At 50.8% G+C, this 25,866-nt stretch overlaps 2 protein-coding genes across 2 annotated transcripts; both read left to right on the top strand.

Annotated features, from left to right (window-relative positions):
• The first annotated feature begins 498 nt into the window (after positions 1-498).
• On the top strand, positions 499-22,089 carry MYZAP (myocardial zonula adherens protein). The gene is made up of 13 exons (XM_063313838.1): positions 499-713; positions 2,086-2,175; positions 6,033-6,191; positions 7,234-7,326; positions 8,641-8,754; positions 9,593-9,745; positions 9,955-10,080; positions 10,848-10,976; positions 13,226-13,311; positions 13,841-13,946; positions 18,561-18,644; positions 20,408-20,508; positions 21,206-22,089. The coding sequence occupies exons 1-13, from the start codon at positions 645-647 to the stop codon at positions 21,432-21,434; spliced, it is 1,539 nt and encodes a 512-aa protein (XP_063169908.1). The 5' UTR covers positions 499-644; the 3' UTR covers positions 21,435-22,089.
• A 269-nt stretch (positions 22,090-22,358) lies between these two features.
• POLR2M (RNA polymerase II subunit M) lies at positions 22,359-25,437 on the top strand. The gene is made up of 4 exons (XM_063314331.1): positions 22,359-22,372; positions 23,431-23,874; positions 23,951-24,392; positions 25,300-25,437. Exons 1-3 carry the CDS (start codon positions 22,359-22,361, stop codon positions 24,168-24,170), a joined length of 678 nt encoding a protein of 225 aa, XP_063170401.1. The 3' UTR covers positions 24,171-24,392; positions 25,300-25,437.
• The last annotated feature ends 429 nt before the right edge of the window (positions 25,438-25,866 follow it).

Consider the following 25,866-nt stretch of genomic DNA (forward strand, 5'->3'; position numbering starts at 1 on the left):
CCTCGCCGGCGGGCGTCCCTGCACCCCCGCCCCCCCCCGCTCCGGGAGAAGCAGCAGAGGCCCCGCCGAGTCGCGGCCCGGGGCTGCCTGGCAACAGCTCCCCTCCCGCCCCAAGAAGGGCCGGGGCGACCCGCCCGGCCGGCGGGGCTGCTGGCTGCGGGGAAGCTCCCCTCCGCGGAAGAGCCCGCCGCCCTGGCCTGGCGCTCGGGGCGAGGCGGGCGTGGAAACGCGGGGCGCCGGCCCAGGTCCCGGGGGCGCTCGGGGGCGCCTCCTCGGAGCAATCCGCCTCCAGCGAGGGCCTCCTGAGCCGCGGCCGGGAAACGGCCCCGCAGCTGTTCCGCGTCCGGACCACGCCTCACGTGGGCGCGCCCGGTTGCCGAGGCGGGTCCTGGGCGGCCACAGCGCCCGGCCCGAACTCGGGGTCCGCCTCCCTCCCGGAAGGCTTTTGGCCGCGGGGCGGGGCGCCCTCCCTCCCTCCCTCCCTCCCTCTCTCTGCCGGGCCGGACGGGCGGAGAAGCGCTCTTGCCCCCGGCCGCCTGGACGCGCAGCTCCCGGAGAAGGCGCCGCCCGCCGGTCCGTCGCGGGGCGGGAGGTTGCGACGGGCAGCCCAAAAAAGCGGCGGCGGCGGCGGGTGGGCGAGTGAGATGCTGCGCTACAGCTCGGGGCTGACGGTCACCGGCACGACGCCGAGGCAGCCCGAGGGCAGGAGGAAGGTGAGCCGGCGCCGGGCAGCGTTCGACCGCCGGCCTCGGGAGAGCGGGGCGGGCGCCCGGTCCCTCCCGTGGAGCCGGAGTGGCTGGCTGGGCCAGGTCTGCCCCTCCGCGGCCGCCCCCTGCCCGCGTGCCAGGGCCGTCTCCCAGCCCCGGCCGGCCTCAGCGGGGGCTCTGCGGCGGGGAGGGAGGCGTTCGCCCGCCGCCGTGGGTCGGTCTGGCCGGGTGGGACCGCCCGCCTGCCTTTCCCCGAGGGCCGGCAGCCGTGAGCCGGGGGAGGGGTTCGTAGCCAACTGGGGGCTCCCGGACGGAGGCCTCGGGCGCCTCGTACAGCTGCGCGCGCCCGTCTCTGGCGGCGGGAGCGTTTCCGAAGCTGCCCACGCTGCGCCGGCGGAGGGCGGGCGTCCCGGAGGGTCCGCGCCAGCCCCCGGGAGACCCCGAAGCGGGTGGAGAGCCCTGCCGGTCCCTGCCTGCTTCGGTCGGGGAGGACGGCGAGGGGCGGGCAGGGGCTCCCCAAGCCGCGCTTTGAGAGGCAGACCCGGAGTTGGCGTCGGCAGGTGTGAGAGGACCCGAAGGCAGGGGAGCCGCGGATGCTGCCCGTCGGGCCTGAGAGTCTTCGCTCCAAGTATGTCGGCGGTTTGGGAGACGTCTGGTGGCGCGGAGCTGGGCGGCCGGCTCACTGGCCCTGCCGGAGTTAACGACAGGCTCTGGCGCAGTCGTCGCCGGGTGGGGCAAGACGGCGGGCCGCCCGCCGGCGCCGGACGCGCATTCCGTGCCTGCTCCCCCGGGATCGCCGGTTCGCTTGTCTCTGTCTTGACAGAGCTGTGAAGCGGCGGGGACCCTTATTGTCAGCTTTCAGGTAACAAAACGTCACTCAGAAGTTCAGTTTTAGCAAAACTGACGGCAGAATGTTGATGCAGGAGTTTCAGGCCAAAAAGCCAGCGAGGCAAGTAAAAAAAAAATTAGGTTGTAGTAGAGTGTTATTTCTGTCATCTGTGAATATTGTAAATCTGCTTGGTGCCCCGAATTTATTCTCAGTTTATTTTCCCTTGAAAGATACTGCAGGATGGCAGCAAAAGCAGTGAGCTTTTCTGCAATCCCTGTCAGCTTCACTCTCTTTAGTTATAAAACTGCACAAGCTACTTGTTCCGTGAGATTATTTCATCATAACCACTTCTTCACTTGAAGTTGAAAGAGGTATGAAGAAAATGCTCTGGCAGGGGTGGTCCCTTGCCCTTCCGCAGCGTTCAGCTGTTTCTGATACAAGCTGCCCTTGACTTCGGCTGTTTACATGCCCCAAATTAAATGGAGTAACTTTTCCTCCTTTCTGAAAAAAGGGACAAGGATTGTAAGCAGAATCTTTGCTCTCCCCCAGGCAAACATCTGTCGGCTGCGCTTAACTCTTCCCCCTGAAGAAGGCCAGCCTCCTCGGGAAGGAACAGATGAGACTGAAAGGACCTGGAAGGTAAGAGCTTGCTGGCCCGCCAGCCCTTTGCAGTCGCTCACAGGAGGCCTGTCTTTGGCTGCTGCCCCCACGTTGTCCGGAATTGATGCTCCACTGGAAAACAATCCCCAAAAATTCGTGAGCGACATCATGCCAAAGTTGCAGATCCTACCACAGAAACACAGTTGGCTTCTTTGTGTGGTATATTTCGTGGGAATTTCCTTCATCCTTTTGGGGGAAAATAACCGGCCAAACTTGTACGTAACGTTATTTTTGCTTTGTTAAAGTTAAACCAGTTAACTGCTTTTTTCAAAAATAAAACTTCATTGAAGTTTCAAAATACAGATAAAATACAAAATAAAGGAAAGATTGAAGAAAAGACTAAAAGAAAAAAGACAAACTAAAAAGTGCAGAAGTAGTTAGAAAGCAATACAGAAAGAGTGACTTCCAACCTTCTCCAGCACAGATACAAATACAGTACATAATACGTGAATCTCATACTCTAAATTATGATTTAACTGCTGTTTGTACTGTGGGGGAAAATGCCCATAAGGCGCTTGTATGTTTTTCTCTGCAGAATAAATAATACCTGAGACTTAAATTGGGAAAAGAGCACAAGGGAAGGGATATATCTCACACACACACACACTCCTGCAGAAGCCCTGTGGGAACAGAGGCACCCCCCTAGTCCAGATTGGAGCTTTCAGGGCACCCACCGCACGTGCCAGGCCAAAGTGACAGTGTTCCCTCCTTCCCCACCCTGGAATGTCCAGCGGCATCATGTGGATTTTGTAACAGCTTTATTATCACCACACCCACAACTTCATGAGGTCACATGAAAATCCCTGCGCTCTGTTGGTGCCAGTCTGCCTCTGCAACAGGGCAGTAGTCCGACCTTTGGGAGACAACGTCAGGGTGGTGCTCCAGTGACAACTGCCAAGTTGCTCAGCAAAGAACCGCTCTGGCTACTGGGTCGCAAGCAGGTTTTGCTTCAGCGCAACGTGCTCTCTTGTGGTCTGGATTAGCAGTGAGATGCCAGTGCCCTGGGCATGGAGAGGCAGCTGTGCAAATCCGTCCAGAGGAGCCACCTGGTCCATAAAAACAGGAGGTGCTCATGTTCACAGCAACAGCTGGGCCCACAAAGAACCAACAACCCCACCCCCCGCTAGGCCACTGGAAGTGACAGGCACTGTGCAGCCAAAGGGGCCAAAGGTTATTGAAAATCTGGTGAGATCACCCTGGGAGCAATGAGGCTGCTCTACTTGTCTTGATTGGCTAATCTCTCTTCACATAGGAGAACCACGTGTGGCTGGGTTGTACGGGGAAGGGAAGGCCTGATGGACGAGTGCAAAGGCTGAGGCAGGAGCCGGGGGGGCAGGGTTTGGTTCACCTGCGTGTGCCGTATCGCAGACCTTTGCCTGCTAGTCTGGCCCAGGGGGCCTCGGCACGGATTTCAAATTCGCCAGAGGTCTGTGTCTGCAGAAGAGTTTTGCTCAGCCTTCTACAGCCAGACGAGAGCAACTCTCATCTTGTACTGCCCGCAGAAAATAGAATTATCTTGTCTGTGAATATTGATTGATTGTTTTTTAATCATAGCTGGAAATAGTAAAGCAGGTTTCCCTTACTCTTAAAATGTAGCATTTGGGGAGGAAGTTGGGTTAACTGAACTACCAGATTTAGATTTTATTAAAAACCTGTGGCAAAGTTTTGTACCATTAGCCTGAAATTTTATATCCCTCTAGTTAAAGGGATTCAGAGATTGCTGTATTGACTCAAAACCTATATCAAAACTATGTACCAGTTTTGTTGTACTGTTTTATTCATCCAGGCCTGGGTTTTTTTAACCTCAGAAAAATACTGACTTGCCCCCAGAAGAGAGCGACAGAGTGCCCCAAAACTAACATCACCTTATCGGCCCCAAACCTACATACCATTTTGTTTTACGAACCCTGGATTTTGGAATCTCATAATTAAGGGGCACCAAAATTTCAGATGGGGCATCTGAAGAAACCTCTAAAAACACCGCTGTGAAAAACCAGCCTTTCTATCTGGGTAGTTGCAAAAGCAAGTCGTCTTTTCTGGGCTAGAGCTGATTTTATATTGCCGATTTATATTGCGAATCAGCTTGTGATATGGCCTGGGCGATGGGCACTTTCTATGCAGAAGGCTTTGAATCTGGATCTTGTCTCTTGCTGCAGCATCCTTGACACGGTGAGCATAGGCAAGTGAGTCTGGTGGCATCTCATCCTTCTCCTTCGAAACTCGCAGAGGCACATAAGTAAATTAAGAATAACAGAATCATCTGCAGAATAATTCCTCTGAGAGATTAGTACCTTCTAAAAAGCAGGAAGCCTAGCATATTAATATTAATCACTGATTGCAGAGATGGTTTCCCCAAGGGATCTGTACGAAACCACTGTAATTGGCTCGTACGTTATCCAATTTAGGGAAACCTCTCTGTACGTAGAAGGGGAATTAGCAGGGGAATCCTGAGGGTATCTGCTTGGAAATACGTTCCATTAAGTTCAAGAAGGGCTCCTCGTAGGTAATTGTGTGTTGGACTGTGGATAATTAGACTCTCCAGGATTTAATTAGATTGACAGGTTTTGTTTCTGTGTAAAGTTTAGTTTTGTGCAAGTATACTTCAGGGCTGGACTGTGACTGGCTATCTTGAGAGGGAAGAATGTGATGTTTTGAGCAGTGCCAGAACTTCCTGTTCTGTACATATTTTTCAGAAGAGTACATACTTTTGAAACTGTTATTCCCAGTTCCAGTCACCTCACTCCTTGGTGCTGGAGAGGAATAACCACATAGTCAAGTGGTTGATAAGAAACCAAAATATCCCCAAAACTATCGTATCCAGGAAATGAAAAGCTATTTTTGCATCTGGCACCACACCCAGTTCATGCGGTAACGCCTTCTCACACCCACCTTTTGTCTAAACCAAACAATATATTTTGCATGATAAGTCTGAATTCCATTATGCAATTATATGACTGTGCCTACCTATTGCAACAGGGGCAGCTTGTATTGATTTGACATTTTAGCCAATGAATTAAAATCAGAGGTAAATAAAACGCTCCCTGGGTGTTAAAGGTAACTGCCGCGGATCTTCTGGGGAGGCAGACGAGCAATGCCGTATTGAGCTTCAGTCAGGATTTCAAGTGCACGTCATTCTCTCCTCACCTTTCTCCATATGAACATTTGCAATAATATTGTCTAATACAGCAAAGCTGATTTTTCCTTCTTGAGGAAGGTTATTTAGTGTTAAAAAGATAGCAGTTGAATTAGCACTCTGGAACAGTTGTTTGTTCGTTCTGCGCTATGCCTGGTCTGTGTATTCATTGCTTGGCTCAAGCAGAGTTTTCACCGATGTTCTCTCCCCATGGAAATACTGAAAGTGCTCAGAGAGGGACTTACGAAGGTCCACTGGAGGCTGTCTGGGCCAGCGGTTTTCTTCTCCCCAGAGGGCAACCAGATGCCCCTCAGAAGCCCAGGGAGGTGGGCAGGGCAGTGGCCCTTTTCTCCTGTGGTCCCCAGCAACCACCTTTGGAGACCTTCTGCCCCGCTCCTGCAGACAGGGTGGCTGTGGTCCATGACTCCCCTCAGTTCAGTCTGGGGGAGAAACCTACGCAGGGGGGTGAATTGTTAGTGCTGTGCTGTGTATTGACATTTGGAGCAGTTTTAAGAAAAAGGACTATATTGCAGCAATACTGCTTAATTTTTAAAAACTATACCAAGCTTCATCCTTTTATTACTCTTTCAAAGCCATCTTAAAGATCCTTATGAAATTGGTAGGTTAGAAAAAATACGGTCGTACAACAAAGTGTTACCTTTCCTTTTCCTTGCATTTATAACTTTTGAATATTCCCCTGCAGCAACCCTGCCAAGCGCCCTGTGGATTGTCTGCCAGGGGCTCGAAGCACGGCATGGTGTATGGCGTGGTGCGCCGGTCTGATGACAATCATAACAAAGAAATGGTGGTTTATGGATGGTCAGCTCAGCAACTGAGAGAAGAAATGAGATATATAAGGGATGTGAGTTACCTTTGTATCTGTTGTCCTTGCGGGAGTGAAAGAATCTGGGTCAGCTGTGCCTCTGCTGCTCCTTCCCCCCCCTTCTGTTCCCCCCACGAAGCAAGCGTTTCTCTCCTTTCTTCTCAGCCCTGCGCTCTGATGACTTTACTTTTAGCTGCAGGAGGAGGTCAGGTCAGGCCCAGCTAAAGTAAACGGCACCGGGCCTGTTGCTTTGTGGCTCTGTGCGTTTCGTTCTGGTTTCTGTCCGAACAAAATTGTGAAGTCAGCTTTTTGTCTGGAATATAATTTGGGTATCTTTAAATTCTGCAAAGTATACCCATGCATTTGGATGCATGGTGCATTTATCACTGGTTGCGTGGCCCCAGGAGACCTGGCTACGTCACTTGTGAGTCTGTTGGACAGTCACCATGTATAGATGAACATGGGAAGGTGCCTTATGCAGACTGTGGTCCGTTTTGCCCAGGACTGTCCATCTGGACTGAAGGTGAATCTCAGTGTGGCAGCCGAGCTACGCTCTGCTCCCTGGGGCTGGAAGCAGGGCAGGGCCCTCTCTCAGCAGATGTGTCCTCTGCCAACCCTTGAGAGGCCCAGGGAGTCTCTCCGCTCTTCCCCATCGACATCAGGAGTAGAAAGGGGGGGAAGCACCAGGTGGGGCTGGGTTGGGAGGAGGGGAGCATCTCTTACGCAGGTGTAGGCTTCCCTCCTCCCTCAAGTAGCAGGACATGATGAGCGTGGTGATTTCGCCCGGCTCTGCTGCTGAGGACAAAAGCTCGGTTACAGTGATGAGCCCCTGGGATCGGGCTGCCCTTGGCTGCTCACTTAACTGCAGAGCCCCCTTTTGAAGTTGTGAGCGCTCTGATGTTACGCCTGCATCAGGTTCCCGTACAAGGAAGCCAGGATTTTGTGATAAGTCAGCATTTTGGTTTAGTTTCTGCTCTTTTCTAAACATTTGGCTATTTAGACTGTGAAAATTACAATTTACCCAGCATTGGTAAGTATTAGGTACTGTACAGTATTAGGTACTGTAACCTTTCTGTTCCAGGTGAGGCTAACGTTGGAAAAAGTGAGGAAGAAAATGTATGGCGAATATGACGAAATGAAACGTAAAATCCAAGAGCTTACAAGTGAACTGGCGGTAAGCATCTCTGTGCTCGAAAGGCGGTCAAGGCAGCGAAGGCTCGTTTCTGCTCTCAGAGCTGCCGGGAACGTGGAGACGGAACAAATGCTTCGTGCGCCTCTGCGTTGCCCACGTTGGGTCTGATGCTCAGAGGCCTGGCTTGACGTTTTGTCACCGTGGTTGAGATGCTTCCCCAGCTGCAGCTTCCGCTCCCCAGTGGAGATGGCCTTTCTCATGCCCCTCTTTCTCGAAGTCTGGACTTCGCCTCCTCCCATGCTGGCCCCCGGTGGCCAAATGTTTTACGGAGCAATTTATTAATTTGCATTTATGAAAAACAGCCTCAGGAACTTCTATGTTTGATCTAAGTATGGACCTCCTTGTGGCTGCCTAGGTCAGACCATCCTTAATTGGCATCTTTTACACTACGGTGGCTTTTAGCCTGTGCCGATCCTCATTTCTTGTGCTGGTCGGTCTGCTGACACCTTCCTTGGCGATTCTGGTGCTGCATGGCCTGCCTTGCAGATTTCTGCTTTTCTTACATTCGAGCCACACTTCTTTCCTTCAAAATACCAAATAGCCACCTCTGTTCCAGATCTGTTCTTGGCTCATACAAGGCGTGCGGGAGTATATTTGAGTTGCAAAAACCGGTGTAATCTCATAAATTTTTTCCTAAACCTTTTTCCAGAGGGCCACCTGGGCTAGGATTTGTACTTGAATATTTTCTTCAGTGTCTCTTTAAAGGGAATATTTTATTTGGCTATAGCCTGAAAAAACGTGAGATGCTTGTTAGTGTTTATTCACTTGCTCAGCCCTTATAACCTTTCTAACTGTCACTTTTCCAAAGGGAAATTATGGAACTTGAAAATGCTGAGTCTTTTAGGGCTTTTACAAAATGCTTTGTTGCATTGTTCTATTTTATTCAAAGGCCTCGCCTGAAGTTGTTCCCAGAAAAGACTGTGTGGGGTTGGGATCAGACCTCCCTGCACTGTGGAGCTGTTGCTTGTCCCTGCCAAATCCTGGGGTGCTGCCATGGGCGGTCTCAAGCCTGCAATAGCTCCTTGGGTAGTTGGTGAGTGTGGCTGCAGAGTCAGCATCACGCCGTGGGTCCTTAGAGGAGGAGGAAGACGGAGTGGGTCTTCTGGCCAAGCAGAGGGTCCAGCCTTACTTCCCCTCCAGCAAGTTGTACTGACCTTGTTTTGTCTTTCGTGGATTTCCAGGACAGCCGATAAAAGGATTGGATCAGCATGTTATTTCAAAGCAAGTCTGATTCATGCCGATGTGCACATCCTGCTTCCTCAGACTCGGGAGTAAAACCTGGTGTTATTTCTGCAGGTGTCACATGCTGAGCAGGCATCCATGGAAGATCACATCCAGCTGCACGCTGCAGCTCTGGATGGTTTTCGGGAAATGAGCAGCTCGCTGACCTCGGCCTCCATTGAGCTGCAGGTAAGTTGCTGGAAAAGCGGCCCCACCGAGGCGTCTTCCCACTCTTGCTCCCTGCTGGAGAAACCGGCTGCTAGGTAATCCTTTGGAGGACGGGCTGTTCCACCACCCCAGGGGCAGAGGGAGTGATTAAATCTGAAACCAACAGGCTAAAGGTTGGTTCCTTTACTATATATAAATAGCTTTGCTTATGAAAGAATATTGTGCTGAAAACTCGTAGGCTTTTATTTACTTCTTTAATCCAAAGAAGTGTTGATTTATTCACTTAATCAGCTCACAAATTTTATTCTTTTTTTTTTAACATTTGGAAATTTGTTAGGTCAGTGTGCTGTATTTAAACATGTAACAAATTTATAGAAGGACATAATTGGTCATATCTCTGGGAGTATTTTTTATTATGGCAGTGTACAAATACAATAAATAAATAATATGCCTTGTGGATGTTTGTTTACTTATTCAGTTTGCATGCTGCCCAACTCCCAGGTGCTCTTGATGGACTTCGTTAGCTTCCTGATTTGTGGCCGTAGAGCCAGCTTTCACGTCTGCTGCCCCAGAGTTTCTAGGGCCATTCACCACCCAGAGTCCCCTGGCGCTGGGCAGCCAATAGACTGAAATGAATAAATGATTCCTGGATGGATTTAAGCCAGAGGATGACTTGTTTACCCTTCTCCTATTTGTCCTCCAATATAACATGCATTTTGTACATTTTCATCCTGAAGGAACCCAGAAGAGTTAGTTCTTTGTCCTTCTTACCCAAAAGTGTATTTCAAAAAAAGGATTCATCCCAGTTCTTCTCAGGCAGTTGTGAATTAATTTTGTATTTCATTGTACACGTTTTCAGAAAACCTTAGTTGATGTTACTTTGGAGAACACGGTTATACGTGACCAGATACGGAATCTAAAAGAAACTCATGAACAGTCTATGGAAAAACTGAAGGAAAAGCAGAAGCAACTGGAAACTGCCAGAGTGGAAAATGAATTGCTCAGACTCAAGGTGAGCCGTGGGGATATCTGTCCTGGACTGGGGAATCACGACAGGGCTTCCAAGAATGAGGAACGTGATAACCTTCCAAAACCACCAACTGGCTGGAAACTTTTTAAACTTTTTGGTTTCAGAAGCAAAGAGGGATTATCAGACAAGACTTAGTCTGTAGACTTGCCCACATTAAAAATGTCCCCCCTCCCCTTTATTTTTTTTAATAGGTGGAATGTTCACAAGAAGCAAATGTGGAAGTAATGAGAGAGATGACCAGGAAATTATACAGCCAGTATGAAGAAAGGCTTCAGGAAGAAGAACAGAAACATAAACTTGAGAAAGAAACTCTCATGGTATGTGTGATGCTCTCCATGAGATGCAGCAAAATTCCCCTTGGGAGGGCTACAGTTAGTGCAGATCAGGCTAGAAGAGCAATTTTCGGAGGCTGTTTGCAGCCCGTTGACAGGAGTTTTCCACTTCCCAAAGATGAGCAGTAGAAATCCAGCTTGCTAAATTGCCAGCTTGAACGGGGCTCTTCCAGTGTGGCTTGTTGGTGTGAGGGAAGAACATCTTTGCTTTGTATGCTTTGAGTGAATTTCCATTTACAGAGGGGCGACATACACAAAACCATTTTTACTCAGTGCAGAATCTCACTCTCTGAAAATAGGACTTTCCAGAAGTTTTAGAAACAGTAAAGATAATGGGTGAAGAATAAAGATCCCTAAGCAGCATAAGGCGCATGCTAATGCCGCAGCTCTGTGCGTATGATCTGAAAGTCAGTCTCATTAAACTCAGCTGAAGTAGTTTTCAAACAAGCATTTGGGAACTGGGCTGTAAGAAGTGGTGACTTTCCTATAATTCTGTATTAATTCACTTCCTTTCCCTTGAGATTTTAATAGCTGTAAGATTACTGGGAATAAATTACATTTTTAGGTCTTTCCAGGAGGAACATAGACACAGGCTTTGTAGAGTGAGCAGCTGATGCTGTTCCTTGTTGCTGCAAGTGATCATTGGGTTTTGGGGAAAAGGGTGAAAAAAGTTGTGTTAGACACAGGGCAGCCATCTGGCCTTGTCATATCTGGTCAAGGGTGTGTGACCTGATACGTTTTTTTCTCGGAAGTCGGAAACAAATCGGGTACTTATAGCCATCGAAGATGCAAATAAAAAGATGAAACTTACAGAGACAAGTTTGCAGGAAAAAGACCAACGAATTGGAGAACTGGATCGGCTCATTCAGCGCATGGAAGATGTAAGGACGTCACTTAAGTCTTTCTCTAAATATAAGGGTTGATGTGTGTGTTGGGGCGGGGTTTATTCCACTTTCTTTGCCCTTTGCAAAATAAAGATTAAAATCCGCCTAATCCTTGCAGTACAGAATATTTCACATATGTAACATGATGGCCAGGGACAGCCATGTTTATCATTTTCTTCCAGTCCGTATATCCAAATACTTATTCTAAAGGTGTATAGACTATTCCTTGATCAAATGGCCTTGAGGGTGGTTTGCAGACAAAGGATCCCTTTTGCAGCTGGAAGGCAGGTTTGTTTGGGTTTTTTTGGCAGAGAGGGGGAAGCCCCTCCCACATCAGGTCCAAGGTGGTCTCCCTCCCTCCCTCCTTTCTGTGGGGTGCCCCTGGAAGGGAAGGGGTTCAGCCTCCAAGTAGCTGCTGCGTCCACCCACCGGTGGCAGGAATGGAAGGGAGCCTTTTGTGCAGTCATAGAACGTAGTTTGCGAGAGAGCTTGCCAATTCAGCTATGCCATGGAGCAGGATGATTTTTTAAAAAGAAGAATGTTGTGGCGGCAGGTCTCTTATTCTTAGGAACTTGCAATTTGCCTGTAAAAACAAGTCCTGCTGCCCGCATGATTCCAGCGACAGGAAAGGCAGGGCTGCTAAACTGGTTATAGTAGATTCTCTCGGCTTCCTCGAATCTCCTGCTCTGCCCAGCCCTTTCCCCGGGTGGACTTTACGCTGGGTGAATGTCTGGAGATTTTTGGATGATGCAGGAGCCTCTCTTTCCCTCTGTTGAATAAGATTTTACTTGAATTAATGTATGCTAGGAAATCTATCAAATGGTCCTTTGAATGTGAAATCTGTTTAGAACATAAAAGTGCACATTTTCTTAGGCATCCTCGTTTTGGCATTAAGTTGGCTCCTTCAGATTGCCTCACAGACCTTTTTAGCATTGCTTCTTTCATTATTTGACCTGTGGAGTTGCCGCTATGTAGGGGGGGGTCCCGCTGGAACAGAATCCCACTGCTGAGGTGGAGTTCGATGGAGATGATTTCCTTATTTGAAGACGGGTGTGAAGTTTCAGGGAGATGGAGATTGGGGTGGTGGGAGTCATCAAGCCACAGTTTGAATGGCTGTTAGAAGGTGGTGCTCACGATTTGCCTGTGCAGATTCTTGCTCTTCAAAGGAGTAGAAGATTTGCAGGCTATTTTAGGGCCACTGGGGGAAATACCACCATTCACTTGGGAACCTATAACTTGGTAGCAGGTTTATGAAAGTTCTGATGCTTCACAGGCCACAATAAAATCTATGCGCATCTGACAGAGAAGCGAAATGCAGTATTCTGGAAATACCAGGATATGTATCTTTGGTCACACGCTGACTGTTGCTTTGAAAGGTAGATGCCATAGTTTATTTGACTGGCATTACTTTGAGTGATGGAGGCCCAGGCATTGATGAGAGCAGAACCAGACAAGGGTCAAGAGTGGGGAGATTTTCCACTCTGCACACCTCTGAAAACAGCAGCAAGATCTGGCATGGAAAGGCCCAGAAGGTGGGGGGAGTAACCTCGTCCTCCCCCCATCTTCCTAATGTTATTCAGCTTTCCTAGCCCTCTGCTCCACCAGGAAAACTGAATGAGCATTTGAGGAGGGTTTGGGAGTTAAAACTGAGAAAACATCCAGAAGAGGGTTCGACAATGCCATCTCCAAGGATCCACAGTGCTGCTTTTGCAAAACATGGGGGGGGGGGGCAAATGTTGGCCTCCAACGTTTTCATCTAGCTTAGCTCTAAAGTAGGAATGAGGGACCACCCTAATTCCTGGCTTTCAGAGAAGCGTTTTCCATAGACTAGCTGCATTCTCTGTCCATCATCTGAAGGAACGCTTGACTGTTTGTTCTACCCTCCTAGAACTCGACCACCTTACTCTCCAGAGCAAATTATTATTATTTATTTATTTATTTTCTATCCCACCTTTGTTATTTTTATAAATGCAAAAGCATTGGAGCCGGAATATCCTAATTCAGAGCCTTCAGCTGAGTGGAATGGCTGGAAATTGGATAGGGGTGAATGAGATTTGGTAGTCTCTAGTTAGATTCTTGAGGCATGTTCCTACATTGGATGGCCGAGTGGAAGCACCTTTAGACCCGGAACTAGAAAACTTGTGTCTTGGGCCCAGAGCGTGTGTAAACAGTTTGAGAAGCACATTTTGTAGCCAAATTAAAATATTTAAAAGCATATTCATTTCTTGGTTTGTTTATCCCCTCAGGAACGCCATCAATTGCAAAAACAATTAATAGAGTATGAAATGCAGCTACATGGAGCAGATGCTTACAGCCTGTCCAGCCAACCGAGGTAAGACTTCCCGTGCTTCTAAGATTCACTCTTACTATAGCAGGTCATAACTTGTCTTAAAGTTCTCTTGAGGAGGTTGCTCAGCTGGAACCCAGGAATGTCTGAATGTCCCACTCCCAGCCTGGAAGGCCAGTTAGAGCAGGGTCTGGGATGGTGACGATGACCATCGCAAGTTGGAGCTCAGGTCCAGAAAAGTGTAAAGCACAGGATAATTAAGAAAACTTTGCAGAGATGTAGAATTAAAAAATAAAATAAAATCCCAGGCCAGAACTCCCCAAAGACATCGGCCCTTAAAGAACCAGTGGGACCGTGTGCCATGTAACTTATTTACAGAATTGGACACAAGGAAGGTTGTTGCTGTATGGGTTCAGTTACCCTTCAGCCCTCCCCACTGTCTGATCCACCTGTCAAAATAGCTGAGGAAACTTCTGTCTGTGAGGCAAAAATGAATTGAGTTTGCAGGGAAGTGATGTACTGAAGACTATAATAGGGTTTTTTTTTTGTGGGGTGGGCACATTTCCTCGGTCAGGTCTCTCAAGTTGGAGGAAATTACAGACAGTCTCCGAGAACGAATCCGGCACCTGGACGATATGGTTCTGTGTCAGCAGAAAAAAGTCAAGCACATGGTTGAGGAGGTGAGTTGTGTGCAGTGCTGTAGGTCTGCAATACATCCATAAGAAGAATCAAGCAAGTTACAACCCCCCAAACCCAGATGATGATTACTTGCTTGTGGTTTATAAGGAAAAACTCCCAAGAGCGAAGTTACATTCGGGCTAAAACTGCTTCTCCTGCTCTGCTGTGATGTTCTCACACCTCATAACTCTCTAGAAAAAAATCCTAGAAGCAGCTGCCTTGAATGTGCACATCCAGATTGGGGTTTAGTATGTCTTCTGGAATATAGGCTACATTCATAGTTTTCTCAAAAAGTTCAGGAAAGATCTGCAATGGGAGAAGCAGCTGTGAAATGCAACACTCTGACTGTCTTGGGGCTCTGCCGGAGTAGGGAGGGCTGTCAAGTCCAACCATTTAATGTAATTCGCAGCACTACGTAAAGAAAATTGTTCTCCTGATATTTCTTAGGTATTATGGTTTTCCAAATTTACCATCAAGTGCCCAGAAGTTCCAGTCTATTCTGTCAGAATAGACTGAAGTAAAATAAAACATCCACATATAGATTAATATATTTGGTGAATCTTTGTGGTATGGAAGTAGCGTGTAGTAAGACACAGCAAAAACCAAGTTGGTGTTTGCTAATTATGGGGAATAACATTCAGCTCCTTGCTCAGTTAGCTGATTCTGCCCCCGCCTTGGGCTGGTTAAGGGATGGGATGACCCTGGAAGGAAGGTGTAAGAAGTTCCTTAGTTAAGACAGGGCTTGCAGAGCCCACTCTGAGCGTGACCTGCCCCTAACCAACTGAATCGCACTGTCTCCAGGTAATGGCGCATGAGCTGTTCTCCACATTTAGTCTCAGATTCGTTGGACGATGATAAATGGGGATCACCCAGCACAAAAAGGGGCGGTGTCCATCACCCACGATGGAGAAAAGTGACTCTGGTGCACCATGGCCAAGAAGCGTTCTTCAAGCTGGATCGTGATCCTGTGTAACCCGGGGAAGTCCAGTGCTGATGGAATAGTCCGCTTAGAAACTGTGCTCCAAAAGAGGTAACGCTGACCTGTCTTGGCCATAAAAATTGTCAGCCATACAGCGTTGCATATCTTTTCATCAGTTCACAGTGATTCTTGAAGGCTTAATTAAACAAACGAAAAGGAAAAGGAGGCAACAGAGAAGCACTGTCTCTCAGCCTTCAGCTTTTGGACGGACCCGAGCGATGGGTGGCATTCACCTGTTTCCTACGGGTGCCAAAAGTAAAAGGCGACTGAGCACAGACACGCGGGAGCGTCTTGTGGCAGAGATGATACTGCAGGCCCTTGTGATGTATTTCCTCAGGGTTGTACCCGTGGCAAAGTCTGAACCAAGGCTTAACCCAAGGCTGAGTACACAGGGAAAAGCAACAGCTTGCTGTGAAAGGGACTTGGAATCTACTATCTAAAAACATCTCATTGCAATGACAGTAACTGCCCTGTTCGGAAGGAGTAAGAGGAAGCTGAGCGGTGGGGTCCTCTCTCAGCGGGAGCGTTGGTACAGCAAGAATGTCCTGAGAATCTCCTGTGGGATTCCGTTCTGCTTGGATTACGCAGAAAACCTGCACAGACCAAAATGCAGAGTTGCAAAGTGAGTCCTTTGGGGCTGGTGAATTGCATCGATAAACACGTGGAAGCTCTAAATGGCGCCCTGATCCCCCTTGTCAGAAAAGTCCTCCTCCTCCTCCTCCTCCACTCTGCGTCTCTCTTCCTCAGCATTCTCCGGTGGGGGACGTCTTCAGTTAACATTGAACTGGTAAAAACCAAGGCTGAAAGGGGCTTGTCTTTGCCCGAGATGCGGGAGAGCTGCTCCTAACAATACAGTGCACCGTATTGGGCTAGACGGCCCCAGGGTCTGACACTCGGGCGCAGGATGCCGATGTCCTTGGCGGTGAAAGCCAAAATGGCTTCTTCTGGTTCCTGCATGGCCCATTTTAATGGTACCCTTGCCCCAAAGTTCACGGGGGGGCCAGGTGGAGGGGCAGGTTCCGGGGAGAACATCCTGGGGGACAGGACTTCCCGGCTGCTGAGGAAGCAGAGGATATCCGAGGAAAACCCTTGAGTCGATGGAGATCCCGGAAGCGAAGGAGTGGGAGTGGAAAGTGCCATGAAAACAGATACACGACGGGAGAGGCAGAAGTCACCAAAAATGACCGCAAGGACAGAGAAAACTGCTGATTGGGCTGCTTCCATGCTGGATGTGCTGGGAGCAGCTGCTTTTTCCTGTCAGTCTCCCCGCTTTCCAGACTAGTCCCTTGGCTCCGTTTTTGCACTGGTGGTGGAAGATTCCTGGGGAGCAAAACCAGGACACAGAACGGAATCACTTAAGGGCCAGTGACTTGATCAGCGCACCGTTATCTTATGTGGTGCTACCTTGTGCAATATTACTAAGCAGTGCAATTTTGTTTTACAAGAATGTGTGCTTTAATAAACATTTCATAACTATTTTTAAAGACAAGCCTGCTCGATTATGGACTTTGCTGCTTCACTTTAAATTGGTGGTTGTTCCTCCAACTGAGTGGGAACTGAAGCATCCCACAGACCCTAAAAGCTTGCCTTGGAACAGCATCTTGCAGGCATGAGGCTGGGATGGCCGGAAGAGACCGTCCCTCCGGGAGCTCTGGTTTCCAGAGCTTCGGTCTTCAAATAAAGAGGGTTTTGTCTGCCTGGCTTCTGGAACTCCTCTGCCCACTGGCTGCTCCTGGGTTGGTGTATCTGCTGCTCTTCAGGAGTTTCTGTAACTCTGTATTTCAATGAACTATTTTTTAAAAAATGTCTTGTTGCTTGGCTTGTTCATTTAATAAATTGTTGCCATTTGCAATGACGCCACTTTGAAAAAAAACTTTGCGGAACACATTTATTAAAGAAAAACAACTAATAGTGACTTTGCTGACTAGAGAACAAACAAGGAAAGGTCGGTTGTTGTTCCATGCTGCTATTACTCTAATTGGGATGCAATAATTATCAGCTGGCAATTATCTTTAAGGGTTTGGATCGGGGCGGCTGCATTTCATCCTAGCCTCAAGAGCTGGTGGCCTGCTGGGTGCCTGCCTTTGAATCCTCGCTGCCAAAGCATTTCCTTTCAGTCTGGCGGAGCCAGAATAGCTGCTGCCCACCCTGACCGGTGATGCTGACGCACCTTTCCCAGGCCCGCAGGTGGGACCTCTCTCTTGCACATGGACACGCACACCTCAGCCACATCTGTTCTTCCTTCGACTCCCTCCAGAACGTGTTCTCCTAGCAACCCTCAGGGCTCGTGCTCTTTCCCACCTGCTTCCTGGTTCTGATAGCAGGGATGATACTTGGTTTACGGCTGGAGAGACGGAAGCCGAGGTGCTCTGTTGCAACAGCCCCAATAAATAGCAGGAAAGCAGAGCAGTTGATTTCAGTGTGGCTTGCTCGAGAGAAGATCCTGCCCTGCGGGGCCAGCTTAGTCTGCATTTCCTTAAAAGGCCCATATGCCAGCCCAGTTCCTCATAAAGACAGTTTGAATTTTCTGCTTTTCCAAACAGCAGCACATTTGTCTGGACACTGTCTGTCCTCTCTCCTCCATCATGCCTGCACCCAATAAATCAATCCCAGCAGTGCTCTTGGGCGTACGTTGCGAGAGATGCAAGTTGCAGTTTGTTGGCACTGACATTTGCAGTTTCTTCTAAAGAAATTGGGTGCAGGATACGTAAGAGGCGCAAGAGCCAGGAGTAATAGCTGAAGCATGAATGTGTCCAAAGAGCCCAAGTGAACTCTGTCCAGTGCAAGGAGATGCACCCCAGTCTCACTGGTCGAATCTGTTGGTGTGTTAGGCCACATTTCCTAAATGTATCTCCTGCCTTTTTCCACCATGGAAGTCAAGGTAGCCGTGTGTGTGCGCGCGCACGTGTGTGTGTGAGATAGAGAGAGTGACCTGCTGCAATCGCTCCCTTAGCGCAGCAGGACAGCGGTGAGGGGTGGATTGAACTTCTGTCCTGAGATCAAACCCTCCACTTTTGAAACCTGCAACATTGCCTGATAGGCTCAAAGGAAGCACTGCCCAAGTCAGGGGTCAAGAATTTGCTTGGCCCCCCTCCATTCCCCTCCCCAAGCGGAGGTGCTTTCAAGCCTCAGCAGCCTCTCCCACTGAGCGCCACAACCTTCACTTTGCTGCCGAGGCGTGATTTCCCTCTGCCAGGATTCAGCAGGATAGTCAGTTCCCTGGCCTCTAACAGCTGCCTCCTCCTGTTACTACTGATCCTGTCTTCTGAAATTATCCAAAGTGCCAGCTGTAGGATTTATCTCATGGTTGTTTTTAATTTGATATTTCGATCTTACTGGCCACTTTTGTGGAAAGATGGAAGAAAAAGATTTTAAATGCAAAAGGGAACTGTTGGATTCACTCTGAATCCTAAAACGAATTCTGTTTCCTGATGCTAAATATTTATGTGTGCCCCAGTTGCAATTTGAAAATCACCCAGTTACATTCTGCAAAAACCATTTTAAAATCAGTCATTTCACCTTCTAACGATGATAGAATGAACCGTGATAGGCAACAATCGTGACTTCTACATAGTGAATCAACTGAATGGCATGGCTGTATTTTCTGGAGTTACTATTTTTTGCTCTTCTTCCATAGATAGAGCTACAAAAGAGAAAGATGAAACAAAAGGAAGTCTTTATATTACAACTTTTAGAGAAAATCTCTTTTCTCGAGGGAGAGGTAAGCTTTTGATTAACTATCGGAACATTATTGTTGCTGGTTACACTTGACCATCAGCTTTTCCTGTGTAAAAATGTCTCAGGCTACATCTGCTTCAGCTTGCTTTGAACTCTCTTTGTTGTGGTTTTAATTCCAATGCCTGACTTTGATTTTTCTGGGCAATATTAGATTGCAAGCCTCCTTGGGCAGGATCCATCTTCCTATGTGCCTGTAAAAAGGCTTTATCTTTTTTTATTTTCTAATATATTTTTATTATTAATTGTTCAAGATATAATTAAGGCACATAATGCAGAATATAAGACCAATAGAATACAAGTCTAAAAAAGAAACAGGAAAGGCTAAAACGGTACAGGAATAAGCAAAAAAGCATATCAGGCCAGTGGCTTCTGACCTTTTCCAGCACAGGTATAAAAGTACATAAAAGTTAATCTCTTACTATTAATTAAACATTTAGTAACACTTTATCTCTAAAATCAAACCATTCAGTCATCGAATTCAGAAGGCTTTAAAGGCCCTCAGCAGACAATCTTTGCATTCAGCCATAAATCTCTGAAGGTGCCTCTCGGCTCATTCATTGGTGTTTAGAGTTTTGAACTGGATGCCAGGAGAACATGGGAAGACTCTGGAGGCCACAGCATTTGTATTTCCATTGCTCCCCTTTGCAGAGCATGACAGATCTCAAGAATTACAATGTGCAGAGGTTGAGAGGAAAGCAGCGTTTAGCCACAGATATCCAAGCAGGATTTTACCATGTCTGTGATGAGATCATGCTGAGCTGATGGGGCCGGTTCTGATCATCCCATGGCAAAAAGATGCTCTAGAGCAGCATTTCCCAACCGTGACAACTTTAAGATGTGTGGACTTCAATTCCCAGAACCCATGTTGGCTGGGGAATTCTGGGAGTTGAAGTCCACACATCTTCAAGTGGCCACGGTTAAGAAATGCTAGTCTAGAGCTTGAAAAGGGGCAATGAAGGGATGAGGGTTTGAAGCAGCTTCCCTACAAGGGAACTCCAGCCAGTGAGGCTCTTGAGCTTGGAACAAGGGAAGTGGGAGGCCTGATCCAGACCCAGGTCCCTTTTGATGTTGTTATAGTCTCTCCTGAAAACAGGAGATAAGACTGGGCTGAGGGTGTGTGTCAGCAGAGACTTCTGTGAAGTCTACAATCCTGGGCCTTTCAGGATCCAAGGTGCTAAAACAGCATCTGTACATGGCAACCAAAATCCAAAAGCTTTGTTAGTGGGACGATGGCTTGCCTGTGTGAGGACACAGTTTCCAGGCTGAATGGGTTTGGGCGCTGGCCCCCAACCCTGGCCAAGATTTCTTGTTCTTCTAGGTTGCAGAGACCTTCTTAGATCACAGTTTAAAACAAGCCATCCAAGGCCTCTTCAAGACTGGCTAAGAGCCCATGTGGAGTCAGAGTGCCAGACCAAGACTGGGGAGAGCCAAGTTCAAGTTCTTGCTTGGTCACGAAACTCCCTGAGCCATCTTGGGCCCCTCACTGTTTCCCTCTCCAATCTCACCTATCTCACAGGGTCATCGTGAGGATAAAATGGGGGAGCTCTTTCTGGCATACCCCTGCACGTTGGAAGAAAGTAAGGGAAATAAAGCTTTAGAAAAATTTAAGGTGTGAAGCTCTGCTGTTGCCCCTTCAGGAAGACCACCATGTTCCTCTCCTTCTGGGCAAGCGAGGCTCGGCTTATAGGGCAGGGGAATAATGAGGAAGGTAGAGAAGACCAGTGGGCCGTGCTGTGTGTCTTTCAGAACAAAGAGCTGCAAGACCGTTTGGATTACCTGAGGGAGACCCAGTCCAGGCCTGAGGTGGACACCAGAGACGTTGGGGTCGGATGTGACCTCCCTGCAAGGTAGCAGCCTCCAGCCATTTAGGTGGCTCCTTTGCAGACCGCCTCTTGGAGGGAGTTGGGGGGGGCACAGGGGACACGCCTGGGTGCCAGAGGGACTGCCCCTGCGGCCCTTCCAGGTGAGGCCAGGCTCCCCGGGGTCATAGAAGAAGAGGCGCCTTCTGGGACAAGCTGGCTGTATTTTGCCACAGACCCTCGTCCTGGCAGCGTGCGGTTGGCTGAGGCCCCAGCAACAGGTACAGCCCTGCCTTTCCTGCCTGCCAGCTGTGCCAGTATAGCAGTTTCAGCCTGGAGGCGAGTGCAGGTGGAAACGTTCCCCAGTTTCTGAGCCGAGGAGGGAGGTTCATGGGCTGTTCCTGGGGCCTCTGAAGCTGCCACAGCATCTGCGTGTAGCCCATTTGGAAATTCCATTTTGACCTTCATGCTGGGTCACCCTGGGGCCATCACTTTGATTTTCATAGTGAAAGTCAATTCTCAAAGGCTTCAACCTGGAGAGATGTGTGGAAAAGGTGCCTCCGCCCAGGCTGGTAACAGCCTGCCAGCTTTCTTGTGTTCTTGCTTTGCATTTTGCCAAGCCCACCTGAGCTCCGATGCCTGTTACAACCCTAGCACCTGGACTCCCGGTATTTGTGCGGTGCATTGCACCAGTTGAACCCTAAAAGGTCTAACCTTGTGGTGCGGTTGGCTTCTGTCCCAGCAGCCCCCAAAGTGGAAGCAGAGCACCCCCCAAAGTGCTGAAACCAGCTAGAACCTACAGCCCGTTCACCCGGGTCCTGGAATATTCGCTGAAGCACAGCCTCCTGGGCCCGGCACCCCCTGCGAGTGAGGCAGTGCCCAGCCCCCCTCCAGCTCAAGGGGCGGGTGGGGGCAAGCAGAGCGCTTGGGGCACCGGGGCACCCGGCGACGGGAAGGCGAGCCAAGTGCCCTGATGCTTCTCCGAGGGAAGGCAGTGCCCCACTTGGAACGTGCTGCTGCATCGGCAGTCCGAACTGTGAGAGGAAATGGCTTCATCGTCTGCGCTTCACCCGGGACAGCAGAGCTTTGCACTTCCCACGGCAAAACGGCCCTAGCGGAGTTACTTCTGTGGCGGCTTTGCGCCCAACCTGTACTGCCTGGCGCTGGGGACACGTGGCTCCGCTGTGCCGGCCCGGACTGTGATGCTCCTCGGCCGTGATGCAGGAAGAGAGGGAGGGCAGGGCTGCCATGTGGGAATGCCCGTGCCCCCCTCCATGTGCGTGGGTATATGGGGGGGGGCAAAAGCGTGGCCTGTCCAGCTTCCTGAGCTGTGCAGAAATCTCAGAGCTCCTGGCCCTTTTCTGCCGAGGAACCTTCCACATCTGCCTTTCCACTGGATCCAGGAAGCACCACATCGGGTCTCACATGCAACTACCCACAAGATCTTACGTTTCTGTTTGTAAACCTCCAATTCAGAATTTTAAACAATTGCATTGTTTTGTAGATTTCCTAAGCGTTTCTTCCTTAAGACCTTTTAAAGGAATGCCCTGTGCAGACACATGAACAGAGCTGTCGTTCTTTGTGGAGTTGTGCTATTTAAGTGGTCAATAAAGCTTTAGTGGTGGGATAGCCAGAGTAGGCCACGGGGAGCGCTCCGGGGTGGTGGGGTCTCTGACTTCTGGGTGACTGTAACGATCAACAACCAGACCCACATAGAGGTCTATGGAAATCTAATGTAATGATGAATAGTATGCAGAAACACAGGCAAAGCTGAGAATACCAAAAGCGCGGGATTTCTCCCAATTAAACCACAAGCGATCCCAGACCCCTCCCCCCAGTGTCGGTACAATCCCATTCCTCTGCAGGCGTTCAAAACGGTTGCTGGCAATCTCCGGGTAATGACCTTGGCCAGGCAAGATAGTCCAAACATGAATTCCTTTGCACTCGCATCATCAGCCTTCCTGCCTGGTACAGACTAACAGCAGCAGCTCCCTCCAGTCCAGCAACACGTGTCAGCATCATCAAGGCATGGGAACTTGTTACGATGTTTTAGGAACACTGGAACAGGAACCATGACAATGACACCCTTGCATCACGACCCCAACAGACAGACGCCTTTCAAGCGTGTTGATTCCACCGGCTAGGCTAACGATCCCAGGCAAGAGGCAGACGGTATCACCTGTTCCTATCTGACTGCTGGGCTGAGGAGACGCACAGCTTGCTTTCCCACAGCACCCCGAGATTGCGAGGAGCACAGCAGTGCGCGGTCTGCTCCTTCCATGCCCAAATCTACCCTTGGAATGCCAAGATTCTCCATTCTGGTTCATTGCTGCGAATCCAAATGCCTTGCTAACTTTTGGCAGGAGACCCCGAGATCCAGATCAGCTTCTCTCCAGAGCAAACGACCCCCAGGCCGCTGAGGGCTAAAAGGTGCTGCTGAGACTCGGAGTTTAGTTTCTGGCCCACCGACGCACTCGGGGAGGTCGACCTCCAGAGCCGGTCCTGGGGTTTTCTCGAGGATCATACCACCTCGAGTTGGGAGTCGGTTTTGGTGTCACCCACTTTGGTTCTGCCCAGTTGGGTCAAGGGGGGGGGGCGCAGGGCAGACCCGCTTCTGCCCAATTTGGGGAGGGGGCGGCTGCAGCCCGCCCCGTTTCTACACCCCGACGGGGTCGCCCGAGCCCCCAAGGAGCACAGCGCGGCCAGGGGGTTCCTGCCCAGCCGCGGGCCGGGAGGAGCCGTTCTTGGCAAGAGCGCTCGTGAGGAGGCAGGCGGGGGGCGGGCAGGCGAGCAGCCGAGCCTTTAAAAGGGGGAAAGCAGCAGCCTCTGGACCCGCTGAGGCAGCCTGCAAGCCAGGACGGGGCGCCCAGGGCCGCAACTGGGGCGGGGGGGGGGGCACCGGGGCATGTGCCCTGGGCGCCGCACTGCTGGGGCGCCAAAATGAGCGCGGAATCCATGTTTGCCCCGGGTGACAGACTCTAGTTGCGGCCCTGCGGGGCGCGCAGGGGCGAAAGCCCGGCCGGAACGCAGGGGGCATCCAGAGCTCCGGCTTCGCTCCTGCCTGGGGCAGCGCTCCACCAGCGGGCGCGAACGCCTCCCTGAACATCCCTCGAGGGTCAGCGCGAGCTCCGCGCTTGCTCAAAAGCGGCCCGCTGCTTCGGGAGAGTCCCAGAGGCGGGCCTGCGCGGCGCCCTTTCCGCCGCTAGAGGCGCCGCCGCGCCCAGCTCTTTTGGCCCGCCCGGCCGCCGTAGCCAGCTTCCGGAAAGATGGCGGCGCGCAGCGCGGGGCGGAAGAGCCTCGCCGCCGGACCCCTGTTGCCAGCATGGCGGAGCCCGAGCCGGACCCGCTGAGCGGGCGGAGCCTCCCGGAGCTGCGGGAGATGCTACGGCGGCAGGAGAGGCTGCTGGCCGACCGGTGAGGGACGAAGGAGCGTGGGGGAGGGTCGCGGCCGGTTCGCGCGCGGACTCAGCGTCTCCCTCGTGCCTTGCAGGGCGTTGGTCTCCCGGCTGCCCGACGGCGGGCAGCGCGTGCGCGGATGCGCGGCCAGGCTGCGGGCGGCGGTGGCGGCGCGCGAGGAGCAGCGGAGGAGCGGCGGCAGCGGTTTCCCCGGCCCGACGGAGCCTCCCCCCTCGGCGCTGGCGCTGGGCGGCCTCTCCTTGGGGGCGCCGGGTGGGGCCGCGGCGCGGGGTCTGCGCGGGGCCGGCGTGTGAGTATCGGGGTTCGGGCGGGTCTGGCGGGGTCCTCCTCGGGCCCCGCTGAGCGGCTCCCGCTTCCGCAGGCGGCCCGTCGGAGCCCCCGCAGCGGAGAAGGAGCGGCGGCGCTCAGAGGACGCGACGGCCGCCCGGCCGCCCCCCCTGCGCCACGCGCCCGCGCAGCTGCTGCCCCTGGCCGAGTCGGTCGCCATCCAGGTCCGGCAGGAGCAGGCCCGGCAGGTGCGGACGGGGCGCGCGGGGACGCGGGCGGGGGGCGGGCCCGCGCCGGAGCCGGTCAGGGACCGCCGGGGGGGCGGCTGAGTAGGGGGCGGAAAGGGCGCCGCGAGCTCCCCCTTTTCTCGGTGCGCGGAAGGGGACATTCGCCCCCTTCAGCCGAGGCTCCGTCGTCACGGAAAGAGGGACTCTGTGCAGCCGCGGCCGCCCCCCAAGTGCAGTCGCGTCGCGCGCTCGGCGTTTTCCTATCTCGGGGGAGACCTGGGGGAACGGGCGCGGGGAGGCGAGGTTGAACAGTGGAAGCAAGGCGGGGGTGGGTGGGGGGCATGGTCTGCGACCAGAGCAGTGGAAGATAATTGTGCCGTTTGGCGCTTTGCTGTGATTGTGTCTCAAAATGTAGTAGAGACAAATCTGCTCCAAGCAACTCCCCTTTCCCCCCTCCCTAAAACACTTCAGATTGGAATATTTGATCTTCTCTGAACACCTTCACTTTAAAAATGACTCCTTAAAGCTTTCAGTTTTTAATGAAATTCCTGGCTTAATTTAGTCTGTGATGTATATGTTTTATGATGTGCCTGAACAAAAGCACAAGCGTGACAATCCTGGGATTGGGGAGTTCCTCCCTTCACTTCTTCTATCCAAATAAGCCTCTTTTGTCTTTGTGGCCTTCTAGTTATGTCTCGTTCTGATGTTCTTTTAATATCCAGACGCTTTCTAGTACTCTGCGCTATCATAAAACTGCTTGTCCATTGTGAAGCCAACTTCCTCTCCCCTCCCATGTTTTCCTTGAAGGGAATTGATTGAGGGATCTGGTGACCTGCGTATCTTAAGTGTGCTTGCTTTGAAGTAACCTAATTTCGTTTTCTGTCTGACACCCATTCAGAGGCTTAACACATGGTTTCCTTTCTTGCAGGAGATGCAAGCTAAGGTCGCAGGCCAAAAACTCGCTGAAAGGCTTGGCATTAAGATGGTTCACTATGAGCCAGAAGGGAAGATGATGACCAGCTACAGAGAAGTAAGGGATGAAGAAGGTGACAGCTCAGCTGAGGACTGATTCCAAAGAGAATTGGCCGGTAGAGGTGAGATAGGCCTCGCTGAAGAAGTTCTCCGTGCTCAGGACCAGTCAGGAGTGTGCTTAGCCTGGTGGGCAGCATCAACTTTGCCTAAAGATGCGAGATGTTGGTAAGCCTGACCATGGCTTGTGTTTGGCACAGCCCTGAAGCCTGATGGTCGCTCATCCAGATCGTGTGCACATTCGCAGGAGTGTTAGGAAAGAAGAGCAGTCCACGGCAGAAGGGCTTCCCACGGCCCAGGATTAAAGAATAGCAGTGCAGGAGCAACGGACCCCTTCCAGCTGCCTTGGAGTCTCTTCTGGTGAAAGTTGCTCCAAAACAAATACAGTGACTCCTATAAAAGGCTGCAATATTTTTTTTATTGGGGTTGTTTCTACATTCTTTCTAACTTACATTAAAATTTGGAG

The sequence above is a fragment of the Candoia aspera genome, chromosome 13 (assembly GCF_035149785.1).
Source record: "Candoia aspera isolate rCanAsp1 chromosome 13, rCanAsp1.hap2, whole genome shotgun sequence".
Classification (NCBI taxonomy): domain Eukaryota; kingdom Metazoa; phylum Chordata; class Lepidosauria; order Squamata; family Boidae; genus Candoia; species Candoia aspera.